General features: G+C 31.8%; 1 protein-coding gene and 1 pseudogene across 2 annotated transcripts; one reads left to right on the top strand and one right to left on the bottom strand.

Moving 5' to 3' along the window:
• Positions 1-226: 226 nt before the first annotated feature.
• On the top strand, positions 227-3,215 carry LOC146903530 (scarecrow-like protein 13). Its single transcript, XM_085736107.1, has 2 exons — positions 227-369; positions 1,149-3,215. The coding sequence occupies exon 2, from the start codon at positions 1,374-1,376 to the stop codon at positions 3,000-3,002; it is 1,629 nt and encodes a 542-aa protein (XP_085592233.1). The 5' UTR covers positions 227-369; positions 1,149-1,373; the 3' UTR covers positions 3,003-3,215.
• Positions 3,216-7,023: 3,808 nt separating this feature from the next.
• On the bottom strand, positions 7,024-9,045 carry LOC146903529 (F-box/LRR-repeat protein 16-like; annotated as a pseudogene). Its single transcript, XR_015023042.1, has one exon. The product of XR_015023042.1 is annotated as an F-box/LRR-repeat protein 16-like (transcript).
• Positions 9,046-15,391: the final 6,346 nt, after the last annotated feature.

Genomic DNA, 15,391 nt, shown 5'->3' with positions numbered 1-15,391 from the left:
CTACAGATTACTCGTTTTTGAAGCTGAGGTCAGTTCCAAGATCCTTCCTTTGTTTCAATTCATTCAAGGCTACCCCACCAAAACCAAACAGTATTCAACTCAACCGAACCGAGTGAGGAATCTTCTACTCAAAAACGTGTAATATTAATAAATAAATATTTATCTTTGTCCTATTATACGTAGACTATAGCTTATATATATCACCTTATATTAAATCAAATGCTTTAAGTGATTTCTAATCCAAATCCAAATCATAGTTCTTAGGTGAGATTTAGGTGAAGTGAAAGACTCTTTAATTGAGTTGAAGAAGCAACCACCACCAATCCAGTTTCTAACTCAAACACACCAAGCAAAGCTACAGACAGACAGGTATGTTTTCACCAGACACTTCTTAAAATTAATCTTAGTCTTAGGTTGCTATTACATGTCTCTGCTACTTTTGTCCCTTTATTTTTTGAACTTTCCATAAAAAGAAAGAAAAGAATCATATCATGTAATATGTGAAACTGGACTTTGTATATCTCTTTTATTTCTTTGATTATTTTTTTCTTCTATGTTTTTTTTATTTTACCTATTCAATATTATAAATTCTTCTATGTTGATGTTTCCTTACCTGATGATGAATTTTCAATTGAGAAATTTAAAGGGTTATAGAAGATGATTTTTTATTTTTTGTATTTTTAGAGAATAGTGATGTAAATCTATGAGATATGAGAAATTATTTTGGATCCTCAATTGGAATTCAGATTTTGAGAACAATCCATTTTACATAGAAAGAATCTTCAATATACCGATACTATTTCGAGAAAATAAAAGTGATTAAATGTAATCAAATTGGACAGACCTTCAATATGAAGTGTCGTTGTTACTACATACATAGTATATATAGATTTCTGGATTAGTACTAGATTACTAGTGGATCTCATCTTTTTAATTGTGTATCTCTTTTGTTATATGGATCCATTTGATTTTGATTTAGAATCTTGTGTGTGTCAGAGTTGTTTTTCTTCATAGATTGTCACCATTTAGCTTGAACATATCTTCATTATTATTATTTAGATCTTTCTCTGTCAAGCTGTTTTCGTTGATGTCTTTGCTTTGTTTGATCATTGTTGAAGTTTCCTTAACAATTTTATTTTGTTATGCAGGTTCTGTTTCTTAAAGACATTTGTCAATTGTAGTTGGTGATCATTTTTGCATCTAACTACTTACCAAAATGGTGATTCCTCAGAAATCTACTGCTATGCTCTTCTGCATAACTAGCGCCTAACGACTCAACCAGTTCTGTTGGGAATAACCTTTTTTCTTTACTATTAGATTTACTACTTGCTATTCCGATTTCCTTTTCCGGCCGAGTAAATTATTATTTCAAGATGCAAATGTCTCAGCAAAGGCCAAATTCAGCTGCTCTCGGTTTCTATCACCAACCTGCTCAGGGCATTTACCTACAAACCAATCTATGTGCTGGTGGTAGCAGCAGCCAGGGAACTGATCTTTCTTTCGAAACCTACAAGCAGCAACGCTTCACCCTGGAATCATACCCAGAAATCACCGGTTTCATAGACTGTGATTCTCCTTCCTATGCCAGTGTATCATCTAACAAGACTCCATTTTCTCCACAAGAGTCTCAATCATGCCACTCAGATCACCACCAATCATCTGACAACACCTATGGATCCCCGTTAAGCGGTATGTCCAGTGTTGACGATGGGAATGATTTGAAGCACAAACTTAGAGAAATAGAGAATTCATTGCTGGGGCCTGAGGATTTTGATATTGTTGACAGTTACGGCAGCTGCATGGAGACTAGCCTCCACGGAGCATCTCCATCAGCTAAATATAATTGGGATCTGATTGCCGAAAACATTTCAAAGCTTGACATGAAGGAAGTCCTCTTGCTGTGTGCACAAGCTGTCTATGATGGTGATATTCCAACAGCAAGAGGCTGGATGGATAATGTATTGGTGAAGATGGTATCGGTTGCTGGAGATCCAATCCAGAGGTTAAGTGCTTACTTGTTGGAAGGGCTTAGAGCAAGATTAGAATCGTCCGGAAGCTTGATCTACAAGTCGTTGAAATGTGAACAACCAACGAGCAAAGAGCTAATGACTTACATGCACATGCTGTATCAGATTTGTCCATATTTTAAGTTTGCATACATATCTGCAAATGCTGTTATTTTTGAAGCAATGGCAAATGAATCCAGGATTCATATAATTGATTTTCAAATCGCACAGGGAACACAATGGCAAATGCTTATTGAAGCGCTTGCACGCAGGCCCGGTGGACCACCTTTTATTCGAATAACAGGGGTCGATGATTCACAATCATTTCATGCACGCGGTGGAGGACTTCAGATTGTAGGAGAACGACTTTCAAACTTTGCCAGGTCTCGTGGAGTTCTGTTTGAGTTCCACAGCGCTGCAATGTCTGGTTGCGAAGTTCAACGAGAAAATCTTAGAGTTAGTCCTGGAGAAGCCCTCGCCGTAAATTTTCCCTTTAGTTTGCACCATATGCCGGATGAGAGTGTAAGCATAGAGAATCATAGAGACAGATTGTTGAGATTGGTTAAGAGTTTGTCGCCAAAGGTTGTTACCCTTGTTGAGCAAGAATCCAACACCAATACTTCTCCTTTCTTTCAAAGGTTTGTGGAGACAATGGATTTTTACACGGCTATGTTTGAATCAATAGATGTTGCTTGCGCCAAAGACGATAAGAAGCGGATTAGTGCAGAGCAGAACTGCGTGGCCCGGGACATCGTCAACATGATAGCCTGTGAGGGAGTTGAGAGGGTGGAGAGGCATGAAGTTTTTGGAAAGTGGAGGTCGAGATTTTCCATGGCAGGATTTAGACAATGCCAATTGAGTTCTTCAGTGATGCATTCTGTCCAAAATATGTTGAAGGACTTCCATCAAAATTATAGGCTTGAACATAGAGATGGTGCTCTCTATCTTGGTTGGATGAAGAGAGCTATGGCCACCTCTTCTGCTTGGACGTGTTAGGTGATCTGGCCTTTATTTTTCGTTACCTATTTTACTAGTGCTTTAGTATTAGCATATGTATGGTATCCAAAGTTTCTCCATATATAAACTTTGAGATTTAGCTCTATTTCCAACATGTTCCTTTTAGCAGGTTATTATGTAGTCTGCAGAATCTCAACTTTTTGTAAATGTCAATACTGAAATGAAGGAAATTGCGAGAGTTTACTTATTTAACTGATTGAGATGAGTAAAGTACTCATTTTGTTTTCTTGTTTAATTCCTTACTCAATCAGTGGTGTGTGAAATTTTCAATACCAGACAGAGGTACATGATGCTCAAGTTTTTTGTTTACTACTCTTGTATAACCCTTTACCTCTTCCTCGGTTAATTTCTTGTGTATGCAACATACTCAAGAATTTAGAAGTTTAGTCTACTCTTAGAATTCTGGTGGTACAGTTTTGCTACATATATACCTAATCAATGGATACGTAGATCTGAGCAGGGATTTGATGTGCAATTGAGTTTATCATGTGTTTTTTTTTGTCAGGCAACAAAAATATCGTGTGTTTGGTATCACGGTTGATATGCCCAAGTCACGGCCAGGATTTACTGATCCCCGCGAAAAAAAAATAAAGCTAAAAAAGTATAATCCGTGTCTTTAAAATATTGAACAAACAAAAATATCGTGTGTTTGGTATCACGGTTGATATGCCGAAGTCACGGTCAGGATTTACTGATCCCCACGGAAAATAAAGCTAAAAAAGTATAATCCATGTCTTTAAAATATTGAACAAACTTGATCAATTGAGCCAAACACTTCCTTCAAAAATATTAAAAAATTAAGCCTGACCCAGATGTTAGATGATTAAATAAATATTCCAGGATATTTGCAAAGTTTAGTTAGACACGCTATTACCATGTTCTAGGAATAGGATATTTTCTCTGAAAAAAGAATGTTCCAGGATATTTCATGGGAATTTTTTTTTTTTTTTTACGTTTTGGAAGTAGTTGAAATAAGGCCAAACACAACAATACCACATGTTATTTGCAAAATAAAAATCGTCTTAGTGCCCATCGACGGATTACTTTTAAAACCTGGGAGGAATTTCTAGATATGAATAAAATAATTAAATTTAAAATATTTATAAAGCACTTGCAATAATATCTAAATGATAAAATTTGATTATACAGTCTACAAAAAACACTTGCATAGAATGCTTAGATAGTCCACTACAATGGTATTGACACTGATATTGCTGTGAAGATATAAATCGTCATGTTTCACAGAAAAATAAAATATGAACAAAGTGTAAACTCCACTTCTTAAAATATAATGCAAGGTAAAAGCTTTTGTTTGACAAGTAGCATTAGTATCAAAAACTACAAATTCAGCAATTCAAACAGGAATAAATGCCAATCATGTTGAACTGAATCACTTCATTCATCATACAGAAGCCTTGCATATACCACCACTCAGGACAGAAATTCATGGTTGAATCCAATCAGTGTAAGCTTCATAGCTGCAATTACTTGGCCTGAAGCAGCACTGCCACCAAATACATCTGGGCTACTTGCTACTTACTTGATTATAGGACAACACAGTTACTGATGTCAGGAGTAACGAAGCGTACTTTCTCAGTTGGCAGCAAGCCAAGAGCTATGGGATAACTCATCATCTTCCGCACCATAAAGGTTAGGGGCAATGTAGTCAGGTTCGAGTTTCTAAGTAGGATTGGTACGCTGGTGAAAGGTCATAAACACGTGGGTCGTAACACGATTCATAAGTAGGATCGGTAGGTTGTTGATAGAGTTGAGAAAAAAAAAACCCAGAGAAAATAGAGGGAAAACAGAGGAACCAAGCAAAATAACAGAGGAAACAAACAAAAAAAAACAGAGGAAACATAAGAAAAACAGAGCAAACACATCAAAAACGAACTTGATGAAAGTCGAAGCACGATTGAGGTTCCATGGACGTAGGATCGTATGATCCTACGAACCAGCACTCGATCCTGACTACAATGGTCAGGAGATAGTGCTCATATATTTCACTTCGGATGTGCGGAGGGAAAATTTTCATTAAAAATATATTACTAGGAAAATCGAACGTTGTTATGTGTTTGATCGGGAGTAGTTTTTGAAGAGCAATTTCAGTTTTGTGGAAAAGTTGATGCTTTGCGGTTATATGAGTTTATGGTGATGTATTACCCCGTATATTCAAAGTTGCGGCAAATCTTTTAAACCAACTTGAGTTTAAAAAATGGAGCACTGAACGCTGTGAGATCAGGTGTGAATATATCTTTATTTGATTCAGCAGTTTGGAGCAATAACAGATCTACAAAAATAATCATAGCGGAAAAAAAAAAAAAAAAAAAGATAGGAAAAGTAACAATATTCGATTAAAAGGATGTGCCAAAGAAAACTCAATCCAGCCACACACCAACATAGCAAGAAAGATCCTATGAAACAAAACTGCACAATCAAAACTAAGAACAAAATGCCAATCACACCCCACCCACAACCTGCATAATTAAGCAAGGAAAAAATGGGTCCTAGACACGAGAAAAAAGCTGTCAAACTTTACTCCCTGGTACACCTGCTAAAATAAGAGCCTCATTCCTAAACCCCCCATCAAATTTGAAACAGTGGACAAATTGGTTAAAGGGGAATAATGTACAACTTTGATGGGAAAATGAAAATGGATACAAGGCTTTGTTTCTTGTCACCTCTTCTTTTATAGACAAGCAAGCAAATGAAGCAAACATTTCTCCATTTAACCATGGCTTTTAGATGTGAAACACCCTCAATTGATACAGTAATATCCCTTGGCAGTTCAGCATCACAAAAGACCCCCGACGAAGGGAATTAAAAAATAAAATCACATCCAACATTTTTTTTCAACCTAGGTAAATGCATATATGACTTGAATTACATCAAATAATCAGTTCTTAGAAACATGTAATTATCTTACAAGTTCCACAACACAGGAAAAACAATACAAACTGATCATAACAGAAAATAAAATTTAAAAATGATGAAGAATTGAAGTTGAAAAGAGAATACCAGTCATGATCTTCACAATAAAACCCACTTATTGGTGTTATTACAGGATATCGCAATCGATCAGTAGTGCAAGAATGAAAAACAAATACGGAACTTTGAAGGCAATGAAAGTTTGAGATGTGTTAGAGCAACTTTGTGTTTTTCTCATCCACACAAGAAATAAACATGTTTAACGGTGTAAATCAGAAGAAATAAGCCAAAGAAATTTAAAAATAAAGAAACTGACCTAGCTGAAATGCAAGCAGAGACGGCTAAGGGGAATAGTTACGGCAGAGTTGAAGTTGCGACGGCAGGGTTATGAATGGAGAAAACCATGAAATTTTGTAATATTTTTTACTAATGATTATAACATGTGCAAAGATGGTGTGCAATTTTGGAAAACCATACCCAATTAGGCTGCTAAATATGATCAATTAAACCCTTTTCTTAGTTAATTCTGCTGTTAGATGGCAAACATATGGCAAGAATATCATACATGCATTTAACATCTTAATGGATTATGTAACCTGGACAAAAAGCCTTGCCTCAAACACCTAAATATATGTTTAAAATTGTTACTTGCTAAAAAAAACAAATGCAGCATGTTATAACAAGTATGCAAAACTCATACTGCCAATGAGGGCTGTAATAAGCATGATGCAAGAATCTTCTTCGAGTAATATACTTTAAGGCAAATTGAAGAAAAACAATAAAAATTAAAATTGCATATAACACCCAACAGATTACATTATAATGCATAGTGATAAGTAAATACACATTTGTCAGTTGACATTTAAAGAAAAGTAATTTCTCTTAGAAGTAAATCTTAAAACACTGACATAATGTGGCACAAGTGGTAGATATTTGGGTCTCTAACTATTTGCACCAAAGTTTGATCATATGCTGGTGCATATGGAAAAACATGTATTCGTAGAGATCAGCCTCTTAAATGGATCTCAATTACCTCGAGGGATTAGTCTTCATAGTTGTGCGCAGAGGATAACTTTTGGTTTACCAAGAAAATAAATCTGAAAACAAAAACATCTTACAAGTTAGAGTTCAAACTTTAGCAGGACAAATTCAGAATGTTGGGAAACAAGACATCCTTGACACTACAAGAGTTTCATCTCTCTGCCGCTGAATCTAAAATGAGTTGGAGCAGTTACCTTTCTTAATGACGTGCTTGAAAACACCACGGATGCAGAAACAGTAGCATTCACATTATCACAACCCCCCAAATCGATTTCTCTAAGTTGTGTGCAGTTCTCTACTACATGTTTCACACCATTCTCTGTGACTTCATCGCAATTTTCTAGTAACAGTTGTAAAAGCCCACAACAGTTCTTTGAGATCAGATAGAGTGTTTCATCATCAACACATGTATGTGACAAGTTAAACACCTCTAATTCAGGAACTTTAAAGTTTATTTTAAGTAGTTTCACTCTTGAACAGTAGGCTAAATTCAAATGTCTAACCTTACAACATCTCCTTAGAACTTCGCAAATACCTTCTTCAGATATGTTATGGCAGGAGCTCAAATCAAGAAATTGCAAATTGGGGAAAATGGAAGCATACAATATGATGTTTTCATTTAGTAACTGAAAATTGCAAGCTAAATGGAGTGACTTTAATTGATGGTTTAAAACAGAATCCATCAAAGAATTAGAATTATTGACACTCTTTCCCCCCAAACTTGTGTGTTCCATTTTGACCTCACTAAGTGAAGGACAATTCGTAACGAGTGCAAACATGGCTAAGTCTGTGAGCATGCTACACTGACTAAGGTTTATAGACACCAAATCACCAAGAAACAAGGACAACTCAGCAACATCGTGATCATTCATAAACGTGGCATTTTGAAGATCCAAATGTTGTATACGACACTTGGATAACAAAGAGTATATTCCAACATAATTATAGCCGGTGCAATTTTGGAGGACAAGTCTTCTCAAAGGAAGACCTCCCATTGCAATAGAGAAAAGCAATTCATCGGAGATGCGCAAAGACGACAAATTAAGACAAGTTAAGCCATTCAAACTCACCAATGAGCCAATGAAGTTTGAACCAATGTTGTCATGGCTTCCATTTGATCTCCATCTAACGGATAGGGACTTCAAAGTAGGTCTCTCACTGATGGCAGAAGCGACACCATCATGAGTTAAGAACGGACATTTCAACATCATAACCTCTTCAAGAAACTCACAATTCTTACATAAATGCAAAAGTGAGGAGTCGTCTATATTGTAATAACCCGAAAGATCAACCTTGCGGAGCTTAGGAAGCACCATTGACATAGTCTTTACCCAAACATTCATATCAAAATCTCTACTAGCGAAAGGATTACTACTACTGAAGTCAAGTTCTTCAAGGAAAGGGAAGCAATCAGAAATAAGAACAAGGTCATTGTTACGTAGAGAAGCAATGTTGGAACAAATGAGAGAAGTCAAAGTTGTAATATTTTGGGAGAAAGCTCGTAAGCCAATAGCGGGGATGATGGGTTGGTTGGAGAGATTGAGCGAAGTGAGATTCAATGGAAAAGATATTTGGCAGAGAAGAGCGTTGAGGTCACCGTTGTAACAACTAAGATCAAGGTAGGTGATGTTAGTGAACCTTTGGAAAAGACGAGGGAGGAAAGTGCATGTTTGATAGAGGATAGTTAGAGAGAATCGAAGAGTGTTGGTGACTGAGAGAAACTGTTTGGAGACCGTAGAGAGAGACTTCAAGTAGCGAGGATTGTCGTTGATCAGAAATGTGAAAACATATTCCCAACAATTATCAGATAAATACAAATTATTTACTGCTGTAACAGTTGTGTTTCTTCTTCTTCTTCTTCTTCTTCTTCTTCTTCTTCTTCTTTCTGTGTTTCTGAAAGCAACCAGTTTACTCAACCTCATTGTTGTTGTTGTTCTTCTTTTACTTTTTGTGTGGCTGCCTGCCTTGTGAAGCTTCGCGATGGACGATTTATGAAGAAGGTAGGGGAAGAAGATTAGATTTGAGGGCTTAGGTTGATAAGCTTTTTATGAAGATGAAGATTAGGGTTTTTTTTTTCTTTTTTTGACAGATGGTTACGAACTTGTGAGTGTGTAAAATGTGTCAAAACATCAAGGATTCAGCGAGAAGAGTGTTGTGTACGCTTCCAACGCATCAATGATCCAACGGTTGTAAACTCTTCCGGATCAATTCAAGGTGTTTTTATTCGCGAAAAATAGCATACCTGCATATATTCACCGTCTTTTTTTTTTTTTTTTGTCTAGAATATTCACCATCTTTAATTCTCAAAGAGTGTAAGAAAGACAATATTCTAACTTTTTGGCTTTTCTTCAAAAAAAAACTTTTTGGCTTAAATAGGTGGATGGTCCATATAAGTTCGCGTGTTTTTTTTCGTCTTTCTATCTTTTTTTTTCTTTTCTAAAACAATCTTTGTAGGTTATAAACGTTTTGGTTTTGATCCATACCATCATCATCTGTTACAAAACGTTTATGTGGCAAACGGATGAGAGGTGGCAAACGAGACTGATGTGTCGTTCCATATGCTGAGTCGCAAATAGATGGTGGTTTAAATCAGGTCCGGTCCAAGGGCCAAGTCACCCAAGCAAGGGCTTTAGGTCCCAATATCTTGGGATAAAAAAGGTCTCAAAATAAGTTAATTTAACTATAAATCAATAATATATATATATATAATAAGGTTTTTTATGCCACATGTCACTTTCACATTCATTCTCAATATTTTTATTATTTTTTCTATTTTATTTAACATAAATATCTCAACAAACTTTTGATCTTATGCACTCAGTATTTTTTATCTCAACAAACTACACATCAATCAATCAATCAATCAATAGTATATATATAAAGTAAGGTTTTTTATGCCACATGTCACTTCCACATTCATTCTCAATATTTTTATTATTTTTTCTATTTTATTTAACATAAATATCTCAACAAACTTTTGATTTTATACACTCAGTATTTTTTATCTCAACAAACTACACATCAATCAATCAATAAATAGTATATATATAAAAGTATGGTTTTTTATGACACATGTCACTTCCACATTCATTCTCAATATTTTTATTATTTTTTCTATTTTATTTAACATAAATATCTCAACAAACTTTTGATCTTATGCACTCAGTATTTTTTATCTCAACAAACTACACATCAATCAATCAATCAATAGTATATATATAAAGTAAGGTTTTTTATGCCACATGTCACTTCCACATTCATTCTCAATATTTTTATTATTTTTTCTATTTTATTTAACATAAATATCTCAACAAACTTTTGATTTTATGCACTCAGTATTTTTTATCTCAACAAACTACACATCAATCAATCAATAGTATATATATAAAGTATGGTTTTTTATGACACATGTCACTTCAACATTCATTCTCAATATTTTTATTATTTTTTCTATTTTATTTAACATAAATATCTAAACAAACTTTTGATCTTATGCACTCAGTATTTTTTATCTCAACAAACTACACATCAATCAATCAATCAATCAATCAATAGTATATATATAAAGTAAGATTTTTTATGTCACATGTCACTTCCACATTCATTCTCAATATTTTTATTATTTTTTCTATTTTATTTAACATAAATATCTCAACAAACTTTTGATCTTATGCACTCAGTATTTTTTATCTCAACAAACTACACATCAATCAATCAATCAATAATCAATCAATAATCAATAGTATATATATAAAGTAAGGTTTTTTATGTCACGTGTCGCTTCCACGTTTATTCTCAATATTTTTATATTTTTTTCTATATTTTATTTTACATCTTATATGACATAAAAATCTCAGCAAACTTTTGATTTTATCCACTAAATATTTTATTTAATTTTATACTTAATTCCTAATATTTTGTGTAGCCAAAATATCTCAACAAACTATATATAATACTTTCAGTACTATCCATTAAATCTTCCTTTATTTTTTTCTTTCTTTTTTTTAGGAAAAGAAGTTTCAATTAGTTTTTTCATTGAGGAAAAAAAGGCTTCGATTTGTTTTTTTTTTAACTATAATAAAGGAGAATTTTTTAATCGCGTAAACACCTATTTTGAGCAGAAACTGAAACTTAAACCTTCTTTTGATCTAAGCTTTTTCTTTCTTCAGGTTTGACAAACACATATACTATTGTTTCTTTTACTTATGCTTAGATTTTTATTTTTATATATAATATGAGAGAGAACTAACACCTACGAGTGAATTTACCGATTGTTTTTTTTTCTTTTTTTTCTTTCAGGTCCTTGAACTATTGTTGCTGGCATCCATTACAAACACCTACGAGTTTCAGGTCCTTGAACTAACACCTGTACTACTGTTTCTGTTTCAAGTCCTTGAATTAACACCTATACTATTTTTTTCCTTTTCGTTTCAACAGTAGCGTTTTAATATTATTAATCACCTATAATATTATCACCTATACTATTTTTTCAGGTCCTTTTCGTTTTAATATTATTAATCAGTAGCATTTTGATTTTAATAATAATATTTCAGGACCTGATATCAATCAATCAATCAATCAATAGTATATATATAAAGTAAGGTTTTTTATGCCACGTGTCGCTTCCACGTTTATTCTCAATATTTTTATATTTTTTTCTATATTTTATTTTACAATTTATTTGACATAAAAATCTCAGCAAACTTTTGATTTTATCCGCTAAATATTTTATTTAATTTTATACTTAATTCCTAATATTTTGTGTAGCCAAAATATCTCAACAAACTATATATAATACTTTCAATACTATCCATTAAATCTTCCTTTATTTTTTTCTTTCTTTTTTTTAGGAAAAGAAGTTTCAATTAGTTTTTTCATTGAGGAAAAAAGACTTCGATTTGTTTTTTTTTAACTATAATAAAGGAGAAATTTTTAATCGCGCAAACACATATTTTGAGCAGAAACTGAAACTCAAACCTTCTTTTGATCTAAGCTTTTTCTTTCTTCAGGTTTGACAAACACCCATACTATTGTTTCTTTTACTTATGCTTAGATTTTTATTTTTATATATAATATGAGAGGGAACTAACACCTACGAGTGAATTTACCGATTGTTTTTTTTTCTTTTTTTTCTTTCAGGTCCTTGAACTATTGTTGCTGGCATCCATTACAAACACCTACGAGTTTCAGGTCCTTGAACTAACACCTGTACTACTGTTTCTGTTTCAAGTCCTTGAATTAACACCTATACTATTTTTTTTCCTTTTCGTTTCAACAGTAGCGTTTTAATATTATTAATCATCCATACTATTATCACCTATACTATTTTTTCAGGTCCTTTTCGTTTTAATATTATTAATCAGTAGCGTTTTGATTTTAATAATAATATTTCAGGATCTGATACCAATCAATCAATAGTATATATATAAAGTAAGGTTTTTTTATGTCACGTGTTACTTCCACATTCATTCTCAATATTTTTATTATATTTTCTATTTTTAAACACCAATATTTTATTTAACATCAATATCTCAACAAACATTTGATCTTATGCACTCAGTATTTTTTTTTAATTTTTATTGAATTTCTAATATTTTATCTAGCAGAAATATCTCAACAAACTATACATCAATCAATCAATCAATAGTGTATATATAAAGTATGGTTTTTTATGCCACATGTCACTTCCACATTCATTCTCAATATTTTTATTTTTTTTCTATTTTATTTAACATAAATATTTCAACAAAATTTTTGATCTTATGCACTCAGTATTTTTTATCTCAACAAACTACACATCAATCAATCAATCAATCAATCAATCATAGTATATATATAAAGTAAGGTTTTTTATGCCACATGTCACTTCCACATTCATTCTCAATATTTTTATTTTTTTTTATTGTATTTAACATAAATATCTCAACAAACTTTTGATCTTATGCACTCAGTATTTTTTATCTCAACAAACTACACATCAATCAGTCAATCAATCAATAGTATATATATAAAGTAAGGTTTTTTATGCCACATGTCACTTCCACATTCATTCTCAATATTTTTATTTTTTTTTCTATTTTATTTAACATAAATATTTCAACAAACTTTTGATTTTATGCACTCAGTATTTTTTATCTCAACAAACTACACATCAATCAATCAATCAATCAATAGTATATATATAAAGTAAGGTTTTTTATGCCACATGTCACTTCCACATTCATTCTCAATAGTTTTATTTTTTTTTTCTATTTTATTTAACATAAATATCTCAACAAACTTTTGATCTTATGCACTCAGTATTTTTTATCTCAACAAACTACACATCAATCAGTCAATCAATCAATCAATCAATAGTATATATATAAAGTAAGGTTTTTTATGCCACATGTCACTTCCACAATCATTCTCAATATTTTTATTTTTTTTCTATTTTATTTAACATAAATATTTCAACAAACTTTTGATCTTATGCACTCAGTATTTTTTTATCTCAACAAACTACACATCAATCAATCAATCAATCAATAGTATATATATAAAGTAAGGTTTTTTATGTCATGTGTCGCTTCCACGTTTATTCTCAATATTTTTATATTTTTTTCTATATTTTATTTTACATCTTATATGACATAAAAATCTCAGCAAACTTTTGATTTTATCCACTAAATATTTTATTTAATTTTATACTTAATTCCTAATATTTTGTGTAGCCAAAATATCTCAACAAACTATATATAATACTTTCAGTACTATCCATTAAATCTTCCTTTATTTTTTTCTTTCTTTTTTTTAGGAAAAGAAGTTTCAATTAGTTTTTTCATTGAGGAAAAAAGACTTCGATTTGTTTTTTTTTTTAACTATAATAAAGGAGAATTTTTTAATCGCGTAAACACCTATTTTGAGCAGAAACTGAAACCTAAACCTTCTTTTGATCTAAGTTTTTTCTTTCTTCAGGTTTGACAAACACCTATACTATTGTTTCTTTTACTTATGCTTAGATTTTTATTTTTATATATAATATGAGAGAGAACTAACACCTACGAGTGAATTTACCGATTGTTTTTTTTTCTTTTTTTTCTTTCAGATCCTTGAACTATTGTTGCTGGCATCCATTACAAACACCTACGAGTTTCAGGTCCTTGAACTAACACCTGTACTACTGTTTCTGTTTCAAGTCCTTGAATTAACACCTATACTATTTTTTTCCTTTTCGTTTCAACAGTAGCGTTTTAATATTATTAATCACCTATACTATTATCACCTATACTATTTTTTCAGGTCCTTTTCGTTTTAATATTATTAATCAGTAGCATTTTGATTTTAGTAATAATATTTCAGGACCTGATATCAATCAATCAATCAATAGTATATATATAAAGTAAGGTTTTTTATGCCACGTGTCGCTTCCACGTTTATTCTCAATATTTTTATATTTTTTTCTATATTTTATTTTACAATTTATTTGACATAAAAATCTCAGCAAACTTTTGATTTTATCCACTAAATATTTTATTTAATTTTATACTTAATTCCTAATATTTTGTGTAGCCAAAATATCTCAACAAACTATATATAATACTTTCAATACTATCCATTAAATCTTCCTTTATTTTTTTTCTTTCTTTTTTTTAGGAAAAGAAGTTTCAATTAGTTTTTTCATTGAGGAAAAAAGACTTCGATTTGTTTTTTTTTTTAACTATAATAAAGGAGAATTTTTTAATCGCGTAAACACATATTTTGAGCAGAAACTGAAACTCAAACCTTCTTTTGATCTAAGCTTTTTCTTTCTTCAGGTTTGACAAACACCAATACTATTGTTTCTTTTACTTATGCTTAGATTTTTATTTTTATATATATAATATGAGAGGGAACTAACACCTACGAGTGAATTTACCTATTGTTTTTTTTTCTTTTTTTTCTTTCAGGTCCTTGAATTATTGTTGCTGGCATCCATTACAAACACCTACGAGTTTCAGGTACTTGAACTAACACCTGTACTACTGTTTCTGTTTCAAGTCCTTGAATTAACACCTATACTATTTTTTTTCCTTTTCGTTTCAACAGTAGCGTTTTAATATTATTAATCATCCATACTATTATCACCTATACTATTTTTTCAGGTCCTTTTCGTTTTAATATTATTAATCAGTAGCGTTTTGATTTTAATAATAATATTTCAGGACCTGATACCAATCAATCAATAGTATATATATAAAGTAAGGTTTTTTATGTCACGTGTTACTTCCACATTCATTCTCAATATTTTTATTATATTTTCTATTTTTAAACACCAATATTTTATTTAACATAAATATCTCAACAAACATTTGATCTTATGCACTCAGTATTTTTTTTTTAATTTTTATTTAATTTCTAATATTTTATGTAGCAGAAAT

Source organism: Medicago sativa, chromosome 8 (genome assembly GCF_051527215.1).
Source record: "Medicago sativa cultivar Bolivia chromosome 8, Bolivia_mono, whole genome shotgun sequence".
Taxonomy (NCBI): Eukaryota; Viridiplantae; Streptophyta; class Magnoliopsida; order Fabales; family Fabaceae; genus Medicago; species Medicago sativa.
Note: the sequence above shows the minus strand (reverse complement) of the source record. Positions and strands in the feature narration are given on the sequence as shown.